Source organism: Gymnoscopelus microlampas (assembly GCF_963454915.1).
Source record: "Gymnoscopelus microlampas genome assembly, chromosome: 9".
NCBI classification, from domain to species: domain Eukaryota; kingdom Metazoa; phylum Chordata; class Actinopteri; order Myctophiformes; family Myctophidae; genus Gymnoscopelus; species Gymnoscopelus microlampas.
The window spans coordinates 3,238,069-3,256,971 of NC_139946.1; the positions used below are offsets into that span (position 1 = coordinate 3,238,069).

At 42.8% G+C, this 18,903-nt stretch overlaps 1 protein-coding gene across 5 annotated transcripts in view; it reads right to left on the minus strand.

Moving 5' to 3' along the window:
• suco (SUN domain containing ossification factor) overlaps positions 1-18,903 on the minus strand; it is an 89,042-nt gene that overhangs the window by 44,448 nt on the left and 25,691 nt on the right. For 4 of the 5 annotated variants that reach the window (XM_084067258.1, XM_084067257.1, XM_084067256.1 and 1 more), the window contains exons 2-4: positions 7,078-7,192; positions 1,210-1,329; positions 242-639 (exon numbers count right to left, since the gene is read on the minus strand). In XM_084067258.1, the coding sequence (XP_083923384.1) occupies positions 242-639; positions 1,210-1,329; positions 7,078-7,192 (633 nt within the window). Of the gene's footprint in view, positions 1-241; positions 640-1,209; positions 1,330-7,077; positions 7,193-18,903 lie in introns of those variants that run through there. The other variant, XM_084067259.1, reaches the window with a different exon arrangement.

Here is an 18,903-nt window from a genome sequence, read left to right on the forward strand (position 1 = left end):
TCTAGCGAGCCAACATGCACGATATCAGCACCCTGACCAGAATGGAACAGAGCCTTCATTAGTATCATTGGTAACACCTGTGAAGGAAGTAAGAAGAGGCCCAATGTCTTTCCAATATGGCTGCTGTGCATAGAGCCTATTGGCTGGAAGTGACCGTTATCTGCAGTTAAAGCCAACCTCTTCCAACAGCCCAGAGACCCTACCAGAGGGCCCTGGTTTCGGTAGTCCGAACGGAGCTTACCCTGTGTGGGCCGGCCTGCTACTGTGTGAGGTAGGTGTGTGTTGGTGCTCTTCTGGGTCTGGGAGCGTGGTCGAGCCCGGGATGGGTTGCGTGGGGGGTGGTGGGGCATCGCCGGGGAGCTCTGCTGGAGGTGGAGTAGTTGGGGGGTCTGTAGAGCCCTGGTCCTGGGCTGGAGGCGAGTCGGGGGCTGGGGCTGGGGTTTGAGTGGAGGTGGGGGTAGAGGAGGCTGGGGGTGCCTGGTCCTGGGTCTGGCCCTGGTCTTGGCTGTGGTTGTGGAGGTCCAGGTCAGTGTGGAGGTCTGGCTGGGGCTCTGGCTCAGCAGCAGCAGGTACATCTTCAGATTCTGGGTCAGATTGGACTTCCTCCTCCAACACCACAGCCTCTACTGGATTCACAGTCTGACACAAACACATGCATAACGGATCAAATTCATTCGTTATCCCTGATGATGTGGTATGCAGTCTTGATTTCGTCGACTAAAACTATGACGAAAAATGTTCGTCGACTACCGTTTTTCACTGATAAAAACTAAATAAAAACTAAGCTATGGTGACTAAAACTAAGACTAAATATATTGACAATTTCGTCAACAAATAAAAACTGGACTAAAATGTTAGAGAGAGACTAGTGGAGAAGAGATCCAGTAGAACTAAAAGACAAGTCATGATTTTATGGTTGGTTGTGCTAGGGTGTGCATGCTGAAAATAGCAGATCTGCTATTTTCAGCATGCAACCAAGTGTAAAATCAGGCATTACGACGCCATCAAGGCACCGACAAAATACATTTTTGTCGACTAAATCAATTGACGTCAAATTTTGTTGACTACAATCTTGATGATATTTAGTCAACTAAAACTAGACTAACAGTAAAACATCTCAGATGACTAAAATATGACTAAAACTAAATGGAATTTTATTCAAGAGACTATGACTAAAACTGAATAAAAATGTGTGTGTGTGTATATTACCTGTTCATTATTGTCTTGGTGTATGTGGTGTGCTGGCGGCTGCTCTACTAAGACAGCCGCCCCCTGCTTCTCCTGTCCCACGTCGTCCGCTATGTGTGATGATGCCCATTCTTCCGCCGCCTGGATGAAAGCACAATTTTACAAACCGTCAGACACGAGCACAATATATACCAGAACCACAGATACTTTCAAGAGTAACAAATAAATTACAGTAGGTCGAGTTTCTAGAAACCCAAGGTCGACTTTAATCCGAAGATAATAGGCGATTTAGTTTAACATTTAAATAACTGTTCAAAGGAGCAAGACGGTCCAGTTGGGTTAGAAGTCACACGATATGTAGTTTAACATTTAAAGAATATTTAGTTTAACATTTAAATAACTGTTCAAAGGAGCAGTTGGGTTAGAAGTCACGAGAGGAGATCAAGTACTTCAGGAAACACAAGAAGCCCACATACAGCGCACACCTCGACACAGATGCAGGGCATTGAGTTTGCATCTCAAGTTGTGAAATGGCCTCTTGTTGACTGATGGAGGGAAGAGACAAAGGCAGCGCTATTGTAACACTGACAGACTGACATGGCCCGTTCAATCACCCTGGAGCACCCGTTTGCTGCTGGTCCACAGACAATGAGCCCCCTTCATGTGTGCACACACACACACCTATGCATACACATACATATAGAGGGACCCCATTCATGTAAACTGAGGGGTCTAAACCCCAATTATTTCTAAGGCTACATCAACACTAATACGCTTTCATTTTAAAATGCTTTTTGCTACATTCATGACACTCCCCACCCGTCAAGTTCATCCATGTCATTCTTCTGCAGCTCGGCGTGTCATCCATCTAAAGCCGCGTTCACACTGGCATCTACAAAAGCTGCAAAACGACCAAGCGTCACCAGCTACACTGCTGCCGAGTCGCCTTTGAAGTGTTGCGCAACATACTCATTGACATCATCCAGCGTACGTTCCGACGGGTGGGTAAATAAAAGGAAAATATAAAGGCTTGGGTTGAAGAGAACAGGGAACTGGCTGACAGCAAGGAGGAATATTTGCCCCCCATTACAAGCAGGAATTGAAACACTTCCTATATCGGGTACACCGACGCGCTCCTCCAGGCTTTTATTTTTTTAGCAAAACGAAACAATAAAAGCCTGGAGATCGAGGCTATTGAAGCGCTGAAAAGAGTTGAGGCCAGCTCAACTTCTTTGTAGCGGGCGTCAAAAGCTGCAAATGTCGGCCACCAGTCTGTATCTTCATGTAACGTCCAGTGGAAAGAGTCTGCAAAATGCAGTCAAATATGTTGACATTAACCTCTCCAACATGGTACTGTCTGGTAGTGAGCTTGAATTGCATCCAGGGGTGTTGCCATTCATGTCTTGGCCTATGTGGTCTCATGCCTATCTGTTCTGAGCCACTATAGGGGATTAACCACCACTTAACTAAAGACGAGCTCTGGCCTAGTATCAGCTCCACCCTCCCTTCAAGGCCTTAATTTGCTTAGCTTGGGAACAGAGACCCATAGACGGGCTGAGGTGGCTATGTTTCCTGCGTCAGTCAGCCAGTAAGGCTGTGAAAAGCCCAGAGGAATGACTAGAGAGAGAGCAGGGAGAACTCCATGAACCGTGATCCCACAGAGCTGACTATGACCTACAGTATACTGCCACCGCCGGAATCACTCTCTGACGCTTTTTCTGGCTTGCCGTTGTAATTGTGTACATTAGCTCTGTGATTTTCTAATGTGTATGTTGTGTAAAAAAAAAAGAAGGTATTCTTGTGCTGGGGAGAACTGTCACAATTATTACATAATAGCCTAATCACAATTATTTGAGATAGTCGCAATTATTTTTGCATAATCGTTTCCATGTTGAAAAATGTTCATACATTTTCAACATTTTCCAAAAATAGTAGAAATAGCAGATCAACGAGCTTGTAGATCAGCTATTTCGGCTATATTTACATTTTTTGAAAGTATAAAATTATCAAATATGTGAGTAATTTATTTTTTTATATTTTGAGTACATCTGCCCTGTGCAATTTTTGATTACGAAGCATACAAGGCAAACAGAAATTAAGTTTTTATTCATATGTTCCAATGTTCAATATCAAAAACACAGTTACATTGTTAACTAAAATCGGACTTAATGGTCAACTTAAATGTTGTAATCGTGACAGCCCTAGTGCAGGGAATAATCCCTGGGATATCAGGCACATTTTATTAAAAATGGGCAAACATTTTAAACATTTTCTATTTGTCTGTCATAACAAAAATTACAGTATATAAGAGACAATTATAAGGAATTTCAGGAAAATTCGATTTTTGCCAACAGTGCACTACTCTACATGACAGCCTCTCTGATGTACATGTCAGACTTCACTCATTTTGGTCAGGCTCAATTACTGGAGATGATCAAAGGGAGAGAGAGAGAGACATGTGTCACTCACTACATGTGTTGGTTAGAGTTACAAAGACTTGTGTAACGTTCCACACACACACACACACACACACACACACCTCCCTCTGCTAACGGAGCAGCTTGCATGACCCCAAATGAATGAATGAATGAATACACACACACACACACACACACACACACACACACACACACACACACACACACACACACACACACACACACACACACACACACACTCTCTCTTCTGGGTCATCATGTCATGACCCTGACACCCGCCCCTTCAGTTATGCTACTCACATGTCACAGGCAACTGACACGGTGATGTTATGAAACCAGGTTGCACACATGTTGCATACATGTCGCATTGTTTGATGGGAAAAAGGTCATGCCATGATGGATATTAAACCCTTTTCATGTCAGACAAGTTGAATTGAGTCTACCCGTCACATTGTGTGATGAGAGTATGACCTATGCCAGCTGACGTATAGACGAATCCACAGACGCGCTGCCTGTAGCTGCCTGTAGGCGGCCATTGCTGCGGTGTCGCGTCTGCGGAGCGCTGACACTGCAGCAATGGCTGCGCGCCATACCAGGGAAACGTTTTACCTTGAGAAACAAGAGAACATTTGGACCCAGTCTTTGCTTGCCAGACGAGGTCAACATGGATTTTGTTGGTGTCGGGCCTCTTATCTCCATATATTGTAACTTTTTTTTTTTTCCATAAATTAACACCCTACTTGATCATACTACAGCGTCACTCATAAGTATCAAAAGTAGCAGATCTACAAGCTTGAAACGGGGCATGAAGCGACGCGTTTTGAGCCTGTAGATCTGCTACTTTTGAATTTGAATCCTGAACATTTTTGAACATTTGAGGTTTCCACCCGACAGACGATTTGCAATTCTCGACTGACAAAGTGACACAGCCCACTAGTAGCCACTGCTTGTTGCGCAGCAACTAGGGAAGCTGGGAAGGCAAGTCAACATTACCGGCTGCAAAACCAATTGAAAAATAGGTTGCTGGAAATTTGCGAATTGTGAAATTGTGAATCACGTTGACTATCGTCCCAGCACCAGCCACACTGCACGAAGATGGACCAAATTGCGGACACTGCCAGAACTTCTTACTTGACTTTATTTATTTGGGCGAGACAGTGCACATTGATGAACACAAGAGAGGTGTGATACATACACATGAGCACGTGTGTTAATACGGCGGATTTAGCGAAAGCTTCTTTCCATTCGTATTCCCCAAAGAGCCTACAACACCATGCATAGGCTTGTCTAGTGTGGTATGGTCCTTGACTACGGTATCAAGAAGACTCACCTCAAAACCAACTCACCTCAGAGGTAGGAATACTCACCCCGGAAGACTCACCTCAGAGGTAGGAATACTCACCCCCAAGATTTTCGGGGGGTAGGAACACTCACCCCATGACCTGAGAAAACTCACCTCGGAAGACTCACCTCAGAGGTAGGAATACTCACCCCAATGTTTAAAAAAAGGTAGATCTACCGGCTTGTGAGCTTTCCATTTTCACAGAATGCTTTCATAATGATGTTTAATCCATATCTGGATTAATCCATATCTGGATTAAATTCTTTCTTTGAAGGTATAGAATTAATAAAGTGCTTTAAATAGTGCTTTAAATACAAGGTAGATTTCATCAGAAAAGGTAAAAAGGTAGATCTACCGGCTTGTGAGCTTTCCATTTTCACAGAATGCTTTCATAATGTGAGCTTTCCATTTTCACAGAATGAATGAAAGGTAGATTTCATCAGAAAAGTGAACAAGGAATGCAAATAGCAAATAGCATGGTCATTTGCTATGTGTCTCCAGCTCCACACCTTGCCCCATCCACCTATTAGATATCAAACAATGAATCATTAAGTGGAATGGGATATTAGTGTTAAGTGGTCAACCCCCCTCCTCCCCTTCACTCCTGTGCCCCCATCAAACAAACAAGCAAACAAACAAAGGTAGGAACCCAGAGAAATGAACATTCCAATGTCAATGTATGTTGTTAAATTACATTTAGCTAATTAAAGTGCTTTAAATACAAGGTAGATTTCATCAGAAAAGTGAACATTCCAATGTGTATAATGCAAACAAATACTTACTTAACAAAGAAAAATGAAGAAAAACTCCAGTGAAGGTAAAACACAGGTATAATGTTTTGTTTTCTGTGTGAACACATTTGTGAGAAAAGCTTTTGGTAAGCATTATTGAACTTTAGTTACTTTAGTTACTATTAGATACACATTTCACTATTGTAAGCATTATTGAACTTTAGTTACTATTAGATATACATTTCACTATAGTAAGCATTATTGAACTTTAGTTACTATTAGATATACATTTTACTATTGTAAAACATGCATTAAACACTTTTCCCTATTTTTACCTAGGATATTTAGTTACCTACTACTTTGCTGGTATAAATGATAACAGCATAGAACATTGCATTGCACACATGCATTGTTTGAGAACTTTAGTTTTTAGAAATATTACTTTTGGTACATTTTGATGCCTTACTCTTTGTGTGTGTGTGTGTGTGTGTGTGTGTGTGTGTGTGTGTGTGTGTGTGTGTGTGTGTGTGTGTGTGTGTGTATTTTAAACACAAATATATCATTGAACAACATAATTTGGTAATTCTATACCTTCAAAAACAGAATTTAATCCAGTATGGATTAAACGTGTCTCATTATGAAAGCATTCTGTGAAAAAGGAAAGCTCACAAGCCGGTAGATGTGCCTTTTTTAAACATACAGACTTGGTGTAGAGGGGAAAGGTTAAACCCACCCACAAAACAAAAACTCACTGTACATTACACCATTGAGTTTTTCTGGGTGAGTTTTCCTACCCCCGGGGTGAGTGTTCCTACCCCCGGGGTGAGTGTTCCGAGGTGAGTTTTCTCAGGTCCTGAGGTGAGTTTACCCACCCCCCGGGGTGACTGTTCCTACCCCCGAGGTGAGTATTCCTTTTTCAGTTGAGGTGAGTTTGTCTTGAGGTGAGTCTTCTTGTATTCCTTGACCATACCACACTCAATGCTTTTACGACAAGCGCTTTTGCCATGACTGGAATTTCTTCTGGGGTGATACTAAGAAGGCCTATATCATACAATGTGTGGTCAACTACCAAATGTTAACAAGGCTGTGTGGGTTTGTATTAGGAATATATAAAGATTGTTTATAAGCTGGTGTTGACTGATATAATGAAGAATTACCTAAGGGCTCCTGGAGTGAGATGGCCAAATTGAATGGAGTCTATTATTACTTATTAATTACGCATATACACACAGACATAGAAGGCAAACAATGTTCCACCCACCCACAAACAATGTTCAACCCACCCACACCCACACACAGTCAGTACTATACATAAACCATACAGTGTGAATACAGGTGTGTGTACAGTACACACACACACACACACACACACACGTACCTTGTGCTGTGTGGATTCCTGCTCCTGGTTTTGGTCACGTGGGTCAACGTCCCCAGCAGACTGACCTGGACCAGAAGAGATCTGCTCTGAACAATGCACATGTTGACTGGGGTACCTGAAAAACACACAGAGAAGGGGGGACATTAGCACGGCACACACACACAGTTAATGAAAAGCACAATTGAAGCTGAAATGAGTGTGCGGGAGCACGCGCAGAATTCCCACAGCGTTAATTAATCTCCGAGGGTAAGAATCGTTAACGAAGCACGAGAGGAGGTGTGTTAGGGTGAATAACATCACAGAGGAGGTGTGTTAGGGTGAATAACATCACAGAGGGGGTGTGTTATCACAGAGGGGGTGTGTTATCACAGAGGGGGTGTGTTAGGGTGAATAACATCACAGAGGGGGTGTGTTATCACAGAGGGGGTGTGTTAGGGTGAATAACATCACAGAGGGGGTGTGTTCGGGTGAATAACATTAGAGGGGGTGTGTTAGGGTGAATAACATTAGAGGGGGTGTGTTAGGGTGAATAACATCACAGCTGGTGGGCGTGAGCCGAAGGTGAGTTAAAATGACATTGATAGATTTGGTTGTGTGGCAGAAACGCGACATTGTGAAACCCACTCTCCATCATGCTAGTTTGTGTGCCCTACTTCAACAACAATAACTAGAAACTAAAGCAGAAAGCCCTCCTCCCCTCAGACAGTACATTGACACTACTATGTGCCTCCCCAATGTATTCAGATCCACTCCTCACTGTGGGGGAGGATGGATGGCTGACAGTGACATGCAGTTCTCCAACACGTAGGAGAGATGCTGGAAGGATGAGCGTGTGTATGGGAGAAAAGAGACACTCCCCTTCTCCCCTGCTTGTTAACTTGTGTAAGACATCTGAGAAAGTCACAGATAGAGTAGTCTCACTAACCAGACTGTTGCCTCCCACAATAGGGTCTATGCACAGCAGCCATATTAGACAGAAATTGGGCCCCTTCCTTGCTTCCTTCACAGGTGTTACCAATGACACTAATGAAGGCTCTGTTCCATTTAGTGTAGCACAGTGGTTCTCAAACTTTTTAATTTCAAGGACCCCCATAACTCTGAGAGCGTACAAATGGAACCAAATGGACCCCGGAGGGTCCATTTGGTTCCATTTGTACGCTTTTTTTGTTCCATTTGTACGCTCTCATATTTCTAGTGAGCCAACATACACATTATCAGCACCCTGACTCTGTTTGACCAGAATGGAACAGAGCCTTCATTAGTATCATCGGTAACACCTGTAAAGGAAGTAAGAAGAGGCCCAATTTTTTCTGCAAAATGGCTGCAGTGCATAGAGCCTACTTTCCTATGCTTCCGTCATACGGTGCGGAGCACGGAAGCTCTGAAAATGATCAAGCGATAAAGCGGATGTGAAGCCTCCTTCCCCGCTTCCGTTTTGTCTTTACAGTCGCGCAAATTTGTCCTAATATAAAATCGATATCATCTAAGCATACATAGCTTGCTGCTAAGCAGAAATGGAAATTCAAAAATAAAATGTAAAGACATGTTTTAATATATTATCGTGAACGGAAATGACGAACAGATGCCAGCTTCCTGTCTCGACTTTTGGGAGGTGTAGTTCCAGACTCGATATAGCATTCGGAGATTGTGGAATACTTTGTCTGGCTACGCGTACCCGAGACTACAGAGAGAGAGAGAGACAGTGGGTGAGAGAAAGACAGAATGAAGAAGGCTGTAAGAGCAAAAATACGAATGAAACTACGTGCCACCCCTCACAAGGGAACCTAAACTTTTTTAAACTTGTTTATTCTGTTATTTCCGTTCCTCACACCTTCTGCCATGTGTCTCGCAGCTTAGTGGTGCTGCACTCTATTGTTGAACCGCTGCTAAAGCCTTCTGTAACTGCTGAGCCACTGTTCTTTCAGTCCAATGCCTGTGTGTGTGTGTGTGTGTGTGTGTGTGTGTGTGTGTGTGTGTGTGTGTGTGTGTGTGTGTGTGTGTGTGTGTGTGTGTGTGTGTGTGTGTGTGTGTGTGTGTGTGTGTGTGTGTGTGTGTGTGTGTGTGTGTGTGTGTGTGTGTGTGTGTGTGTGTGTGTGTGCACACATGTTCTGTAGACAGGTAGAAAGATTACTAGGGACTTTGTTCTAGATGAGAACAAAGCTGGCCCTGGGCTCATCTAGTGCTTGGCATTCAGAGGAGCATCACATGTGCGGTAAACATCAGTGCAGGTTTACCACACACTGATCATGTTGTCAAGGAAGCAGCGATTCAACTGCAGCGTGCCCAGTGTCAAATGTCCCATATGCGAGGAGGAGAGGCCTTTAGTACAAGCTACATTATATCTGTCAGACAATAGGGCTACTGTAACAATGTTTCCCACAAGCTTTGTAAACACAGAGCTATTTGTCCTGTACTATATATCTTTCTCTCCCCCCTCCCTGTTCAAATTTAGAAGTGCAAAAGCCTCTTGGAGAAAAGAAAAGAAACATCAACCACCATCAAGTCCTGTCCTGACATACATACAGTAGTAATAGCAAATTAACAAAGGTGTCCGCTGCTGCACTATGTAACTTTCCTCTTCTACCCCGGATTTGTTTCGGTTTCCTGCGCAAGTGCTGACATGTTGTACCATTGATTGAGCTAATAGAGCCTGCCTGCTTGTTCAGGGGATACATTGATTGACCTTCAGGTCAAAATTCATGTCAGATTGCTGTGTCTAGATGAGACATGACCTTGGCTTTGACACGATCTAAATGTCTCAATAGTAGAGCAGGGAGACCAAATACAACCACCCCAATTGTATAAGTTATATTGTATTAACAGTGTAAATTTAAAAGTGTAATTTACTCATTACGAAAGTTACAGTGCCACTTCAAATAAGTCCAAAATGTAGAAATTAGAGCAAACAGCCCATGCCCAAGGCTCTCTGAGTCTGAATAAAGTTCATAGACATTGTATCTATTACAATGAGACCTGAATTTGAAAACGCTACAGTGTGACCTTCACCTAAATACAGTAATGCAAAAACTAATTCATTAAGACAGAGAGGAGAGAGAGAGATGGAGAAATGGAGCAAAGGGGAGAGGAGACAAGGACAGGAGAGGGGGGGGGGGGGGGCGTCAGAGAGGAAGATAAGGAAACAGAACAGATTGAAATAGTGACACAAGAGGGAGGAGGTACTGTAGGCATAACTGGTTCTGTGTTTATCTTATCGTTGGGGGTAAAGGCTAGAATGACGTGGAGAAGGGAAAGGGGGTCTTCGGTGAGTGTGTGTGAGTGTGAGTGTGTGTGCGAGTGTAATCTGGTGGTAGGGGAGGGCAGAAGAACTGAAATAGATGTAAGGTTTTGTCTGAACTTGCCCAAATTGCCTCGACAGTGACACCCAGCATGTTTGCTTACTCACTAAATGCACTTTGACCTACTTTAGCTCAACCTTTAGCCCCATCCCTCAGTAGATAGCTTTAGGCACATTCAACCTGCCATCCCCAATCCCTATTTTAGGTACGTCAGGTGAAATTTGTAAAGTTCAAATATTTTCAGAGCTCACAGTGCCTCACGTTGTGCTATTTCTGCTGTGCGACACCATTGTACAATGAACTGAAGTATAAATTAGGGCAGCCCCATTAACCCATTAAAACCGGGAGAGCATCCGTGTCGTTTTCGTTGGCAATTCAAAAACAGCTGATTTTTGAAAAATCTTGAAAGAGTGAGAACTAGTGATTTAGAAGGCATTTGTAGAATCGTCCTCAGGTCTTGATGGGTTAAGTGGTATGTAAGTAGTTATTACACTCTGTCACTGGCAGATTGAGTTAAACAGAAAAGATCCAACTTGGAACAGAAAGGCCTCTTTGAGACACACACACACACACACACACACACACACACACACACACACACACTTAGAGCTGGTCAGAATAGGCCCACTGTATGCTTCTTTAGTTTAGTTAGTGTGAGCCAAGTGAGGCCAAGTCAGGATACTCAAACAAGTTTCTTATTCAGATGGATTTCTTATGGATTGCCCACTTCTTTAATGGCTCTCATGTAAACTTTACTGACCACGTGTTTAAATTTGCCTTTGGCCCCACCGTTGTACATTTAGATACAGAGTAGGTACAGTAAACACATGATTAAAACCCCACAAGACACAAATACACAATATAAGCCAACAGCGGTTTCAGGGCAACCTTTTTTGGGCATGTCATTCATTATAGGCAAAAATGTAAAAAACAAAATCTAAAAAAGCAGATCTACTAGCTCACAACGTGTTGCGATGCGACATGTTGCGAGCTTGTAAATCAGTTAACTTTGCGCGACACTATTATACGATGAAGTATACAGTAGGGCTTAAGTGGTTAATCAAAATTATCAATTTAGCCAAATGTATTCACAAACATGGGTAAACATTAGTTCTACTTCTCTGTGGAATGCCCTGACATCATCCATTAAAGGATGTGAATCACTGGCTTCTTTCAAAACTGTCCTGAAAACGAATGTGTCGGGAAACTACATGTGGAGATACTGTAGATCCCCTTTGAAATGAGGGGTCATACAGTACACTGCTGCCGATTTCCCTTTTTCTCCTCTGTAAATACAGCTATTTGTAGTTGTTGATGACCTGTATTAATGTGTTAATATTCTATGCTCTGAGTCTGTTGATGAATTGAATGCATAGGACCACAATGGAAACAACTCCTTTTTGTGTTATCCTTTTATCCCAAGTGTTTTACTGTACCTCCGTGTCGTTTGCATTCCATTCAAAACAATTTGTCGATAAATCAAATAAATTATATTCAAAAAACAAGTTTCTCAATTATTCAATTAATTGATCAAATAATCAAAACATAATCGATGATTGTAGCCCTATACAAAGCCAAAACAACACGCCTGAAGTACAGTAACAGCAGCTGAACAGCAGCTGTTGCCAGCGGCTGTCATCTCCAAAGACAGAGTAAGACCCGCATAGAGGCTGTGCCATACAGACGCCATGTGATCCTGAAACCTGAGCGTTTCACCTTGACTGGACACACATCACTGTCTGAACACAGCCTCACATATATATATGAACATGCATGTCAGCACCATGCTGATGATGGCCCCACTGACTATGCTAATGCACACACACACACACACACACACACACACACACACACACACACACACACACACACGTTAGCAGCAGCCTGTAAAGCGTGTTCCACAAGCAGTCTTTCCATACATTTTCTGTCAAAACAACTTCAACAGTGACACAAGTTAAAAGACAAGACTATACAAGACCACCTACTGTAACACTAGTGTTGATTTTGTCGACTAAAACTATGACGAAAAATGTTCGTCGGCTACCTTTTTACACTGACAAAAACTAAATAAAAACTAAATAAAAACTAAGCTATGATGATTAAAACTAAGACTAAATACTGTATTGACAATTTCGTCAACAAATAAAAACTAGACTAAAATGTTAGAGAGAGACTAGTGGAGAAGAGATCCAGTAGAACTAAAAGACAAGTCATTTTGTTTGGTTGCGCTAGGGTGTGCATGCTGTAAATAGTAGATCTACAAGCCCACAACGCGTCGCAGCACGACGCGTTGTGAGCTTGTAGATCGGCTATTTTCAGCATGCAACCAAGTGTAAAATCAGCCATTATGACGCCATCAAGGCACCACCAACATACATTTTAGTCGACTAAATCAACTGTAGATTTAGTCAAATATAATCTTATGATATTTAGTCGACTAAAACTAGACAAAAACTAAAACATTTCAGGTGACTAAAATATGACTAAAACTAAATGGAATTTGATACAAAAGACTATGACTAAAACTGAATAAAAAATGCTGTCAAAATCAACACTATGTAACTCATCATTAATTTATCACATCCCATTGGCTAGGGGGGTTCTCTGAAATAAATGTTGCAAATGGTACGGAATTGTGAGCGAATGGCTAATGAAGGAGATTGATTTCAACTCACTTCAAGGGAAAGGCTCCCTCAACTCGAGGACAGTCTGGAGAAGTTCATGAATATACTGGGTCTGGGTGCAGATTCGGATAATACGTGTAAAAAAGATACAATCCGCACTCTCTGTATAAGTTTAAGGAGTCTTTTTTAATAATGTTTATGGCGTTTCGGCACGCAGGCCTTCGTCAGTGTTAAGGGGGGCGCATGCTACCATTTTCGGTGATCACCCTCTCACCGCGGTGGTTTGAAAACTACAACGTGACGGCACTGAGCCGCGGTGATAAGCGACTCACCGCTCACCTCAACACATCTCTCTGTTTTTACTAACCAAAATCACCGGACTATGAGCGCCTATAGTATCCAAACCACCGTTTCGGTGGTCACAAACGGTGATAGGGTGACCACCTCATTTGGTAGCATGCAGGGGCCTTTAGTGACTTTGGGAGCTGTTGTTTGTGGGCAAGTCACTGTGTTCTCCGTCAAAACAAGCCTATCAGGGGGGGGTTATAGTGTGTCCTTGGCATTTGGGGTTCGCCTTTAACTTGTTGACCTCAACACCGGCCTGGTGGTATGCTGGCCGGCGGGTGGCGGGGCGCAATGCACACATCAGTGCTAACTATCTCATCTCAGTAGCACATGATCCAAGTATCCATCCCTGCTGATGTTGCAATGCGGGGCAAGTGCCCATATGCTTAACACCTTATAATATACACTCATAATACACATACACTGTCCATAGGGGCTGGACAGTGAGAGAGCGGGCTCCTCCACCGAGGGGAAACCCGAGAGCCAGGCACTGTACAGATATTTGAGGGAGGGGTGGTGGGGGGCGAGGTGTATAGTATGAACCATGGATACTGGCTAAACTTAGAGCCATAGCTTTGAACTATGTACCGTTTCAAATGTCATACAGTATATAGCATGAGGAAGAATGGGGTTTATATATGGTCATAGTGGTAGTGGACTAGTGGTGGTCGGGGGAGGGGGGGTCACTGGCCTAGGAACAGCAAACACTGGTCTCTGATCAGTTCCCATATCCAACATCTAACAGGACCTACAGTATATGGTCCTGCTATGTATGTACAGTATATAGAGTAGAGAAGGGGTCTTCAACAGGGGGTCCGGGACCCCTAAGGGCGGGGGTCCTCAGAGTTACTACAGTAGGGTCCGCCAAATCTTTGTGTGATGGGAAACATTAGCCAAAAATAGCAGTGTGGGCTTGTAGATCTGTTATTTTCGGAGAGTTGGTTGTAGAGGGGAAAAAAGAGAGTCAAGAGTCAAAGAGTCAAGTTGACTAAATATTGAGGGTTTAAAAGGTTAACTATCTGAAAACACAGGGTGGAAATAATTGGCATAACAACGTACTAAATAGGGAGGAAAACGGCGTAAATGTAATGTGATGAGACTGAGGGACGACCATGCAGGAGGCCCTTGCCAGAGGATGTTAGGCTGCATTCCTGGAACTCATGTAGGTTTAAAAGATGGTGGATCCGTGGAATAGCTCGGGGCCAGGCTTTGAAAATGGAAGTTCAAACAGAGGACCAGATCCTTTTCAAACAAACCTCATTTCAAACATTTTAAATAGGGAAAACCGATGCATAGACTACATTTGTATCAACTAAACTTAAAGGAATCAACATGCCACCTGAATGTGGAATCAATGTGTAATATTGCCACTACAAAAATAAGACAAGTCTCAGGCCTATATGGAGAATCTGAACAAAATCCATCTCAACTTGGTGTGAACCGAACTGAACCGATAAGCTAAGGACTTTTTCGGCTACTTTATATTTTTGGACTTTTGCCAATTCCAGATGGCCTTTTTAATACCAAGAGTTGTCATCATCTAACCTGCCGTGGTCAGACTAATACCCAATTCACTCTAGGATTATGGCTAGCCTGGAAACCAGGCAAATCTGCAAATTTGCACAGGAATCATCACTTGTAAACCCTGCTAAAAGACCAATGTGGAGAAAGTTGTTGTATCCCCTCTGCCAGCCTCCTTCAATGGCCCAGTGACACACAGTGTCCCTGTTGTCTCCCCTTCAATCTCTCAGAATATCTCACCACGCTTCACCCCTTCTTCTAGGTCAATCAGAGCTTCACATGAGGTTCCCAATTATTGGGCTCATATTCCTGATGCCCTGATTTGACATATATATTTATATATATACTCCCAGCGGTAAGCAGAGAGTTTTGTTTTGTTGACTTCAGCTGTTGTAGAATTAACACAACATTGAGGTCCCCATTCACTTGAGGTGCAGGAGTTATGGAGTGAAAATGGTTCTGGTCTTAATGGTTAACCCATTAAGACCGGGAACGCATCTGTGTCATTTTTCGATTTCTTTGGCTATTCAAAAATAGCAGATATACAGTACTGTAGATCTGCTGTTTTTGTGTAACTAAAATCTTTGCTTCTGGGGGATTCTACAAATGTCTTCTAAATCCTAACAGTTTTTTGAACAAAAACTTATGTTGCTATATATCAGTGGTTCTCAAACTTTTTCATGTCAAGGACCACCCAAAACGATATGTATTTGGCTGCGGACCCCCATCTCAACATATTTTGTTCCAGGGACCCCCCAGAAGCAAAGATTTTAGTTAAAAATGTTCGCTTAAAAATAAATAATATAATATATATAAGATTTGCACAATTTTTCACCATTTCTCAAAAATAGCAGATATACAAGCTCATAGCGCGGCACTCGGTGCCGCACTATGAGCTTGTATATCCAATCCCATGAATCCAGTTGAGAATAAAACATAGGCAAAATGTAGTAATATCAGGTCCATTGACTTATCAAACATGACCTGTAATCACAAATAGCAGTTCCATTAGAGTGACACAAGGTGATAAGAATGTGATAAGATTTGGCCAATGAATATGTGTGTGATAAGAGTGATAAGAGATTATTTCTGTGTTTAGGGCTACACAATTAACCAAGAAAAATAATGTGATTTTCACAACAAATTAATTTGATCAGTTGTCATCACCATGGCCATACCCTCATCTCCACACCATTACACAAAAGATAATACATTGTGCAACCCATGATCCATCTCCCCATCCATCAGGCTCAGAGGCACAATAAAATCCCTGAAGCCATTACATACCATTTGATGAAAATCTGCCAAAAATCATCATTATCAATAATCATGATTAATATTACTTATTATTAGGCAAAGAATAATCAGGATGATCATTTTAGCCATAAATGCAGTACTTAAGTAGTTGTAGTATTCAAATCCACTCAAACGTTACGTGACCAAAAGAAGACTTTGTTGAGTCTGTAAACTGTGTTTGTTGAGTCTGTTTAACAATGACAAATAACAATTCTATTAGAGAGACAACTGATAAGTATATGATGTCATTCAAGCAATCCAATGAACAGTTAAAGTAACAGCCTATGGTTACAGCATAGCGTATTAATGTAATCCACTGTTCTATCCAGGGTAAGTGCAATACCTGGAACATGTACAGTGTGTGCTTCCTACATTATACATAATTTAAAAAGGAGGCGCGAGTCTCAATTGAACTTCTGCATAAGTTTACAAAGGCCATCGTGAATATCCACCTCTTGCTGTATCTGCATCGGTCATCAATGAACACTCATTAAATCATGGTACAAAGTTTTATAGACTACCTGTGACGTCCTTTCAAGCGGAGGCCCCTAGGTCTACCTATCTATCTGTCAATGCACATTAATGAAACCCACTTTTTTCTTTCCGACTGTAAAGACATTACTAAGTAAAACTCCAGGCAGTGCCTGTTGTACAAACACTTGCACTGCTAGCTCTGCCCTGGAACAGCAACATACAGTAATAGTATATGACTGACATAAATAGGTCACATACTATAGGTGTTTGTGTATGTTTAAGTGCGTAGGTCACACAGAATAAACAGTGACTCCACCGAGAGCTGGAAGCTTCTATAACAATGACAGATAAAGCTCTCTAAAGCATGACTCATGCAAATGAACATCTAACTGCAGCCTGCTCAGTCACAAAGCCTTGTTCAAATGATAAGTATTCAAATGGTGATTCAATTAAGCGGTGGAGCGCAATAAAAGGCACGCAAACGCCTTGTTGTACTGTACTTGGGTGAGCTGCCTACATGGAACACAAAGCCACATCTTTGAAATGAAGTGAAACACAGATTGCCCAACCCCCCTGTGTGTGTGTGTGTGTGTGTGTGTGTGCACCCAGGAATGAATGGGCTAAACTTTAAAGAGCTGAGTGTTGACATTCCTTTTGGACGAAGAATAGGAAGAAGATGGGGTGGTGGTGGGGGTGGTGGGGCTGGTGGTGTTGGATGAGTGGGACGAAAGGAGCCATTTTGCGGGGTAGAAACTTGACCTAGTTCTTCTGAAAGTTATGCAACGCGCTGAGGGGGGATGTGAAGTAGAACCGCAGCGAAGAGGGACAGATGGAAGTTAAGATAATGTAGTAGAGAGCCGAGACCGAGCTCGATATAGACACTGATTTCAAAAAGTGAACGCATCATGTGAGGTATATGTTGATAAACAGGTCAGATAAACCCGTCTAATGAAGGAAATCGTCTCCGTCAGAGTGGAAAACCTCATATGTCCAAAAAGGCTACTTTTAAGGACTCAAATTAAAAAATAGCACAAGTAGCAGATCCACAAGCTCAAGCCTTCGAGCTTGTGGATCTGCTACCGTTGATGGATGCTTTTGTGCGACGCTGTAGTGTGACCAAGTAAGTATAGGGCGTTCATTTACGAAACAACACAAAAAGTTAGATAATGGAGATAGGAGGTTTCTGCCCGACAGCGTCGATATGCCTGAGGGCTTTACTAATGACTCAGCAGACAGCGTGTAATAGCCTTACAACTCCCCTTCTCTCGCTCCATCCATACATCCTTTCCCTTTCACTCACTCCCCCCATCTCTGCTTCCTGTCCCACTCAAGAAGCACATGTCGATTTGCTGGAAATTCTCTCTCTTTCTCCATCTTTCTCAGTCGTACATCCCACTTGAGATGCGAGCCCTGTATCCACTAAAACAGGGGTCTTCAACAGGGCGTCCGGGACCCCTAGGGGGTCCTCAGAGTTACTGCAGGGGGGCCACCAAATCTTTGCGTGATTGGATATTTTCCTTTTACATTAACCACTTGAACCCTATTATCCCTATTCAGAAGAGAACTTAAGCCGAAAATAGCAGATCTACAGAGCGAGGGCGTTGTGAGCTTGTAGATCTGCTATTTTTGGCAAAGAGGTTTGGTGTTGGTCTAAAAAAAAATCTATGAAAATACAATTTTATACAGTATGTAGTGGGGGGTCCCTGCTTCATCTCTCTTTCAGCTGAGCTAGGGGGTCCTTGGGCTGGAAACGTTGAAGACCCCTGCATTGAAATGTCAACAATAATAACTGGTGGTAGACGAGAACACATGGTATGGGTAACAGGCATACAAAAACTATTCTTTGCACTGTCCTGACTCGAACCCATTTTTGCATCAGAGCTTCACATAAGATGCAAGCCAATATCCCCCAGGGGATATTTCCTGTTGGTTTAAGGGGCCTTTCAGTGAGCAGGGAACCGGGAATGATGCTACTACTGTATCAACAGGAATGTACTGTACCAACGGACTGGTACCGCCGGACTCCGGCATGGTCCAGCCAGAGCTGGAGAGAGAAAACAGGATGAGAGGGGGCTTAAGATAAATACTATCAGCAGACATGACTGCCTGGATGGGAGAGAGATGGGCCTCTGATCTCATTTCATTGACAGGATGCTCTGCTGGCAGTGACACAGAGGTTTGTGCCCGCCCGAGGGTCCTTTCTGCCATGATGGACGGTGCATGTGACCATTTGTGCATCTGTCTTGAGTGTGTGTGTGTGCGTGTGTGCG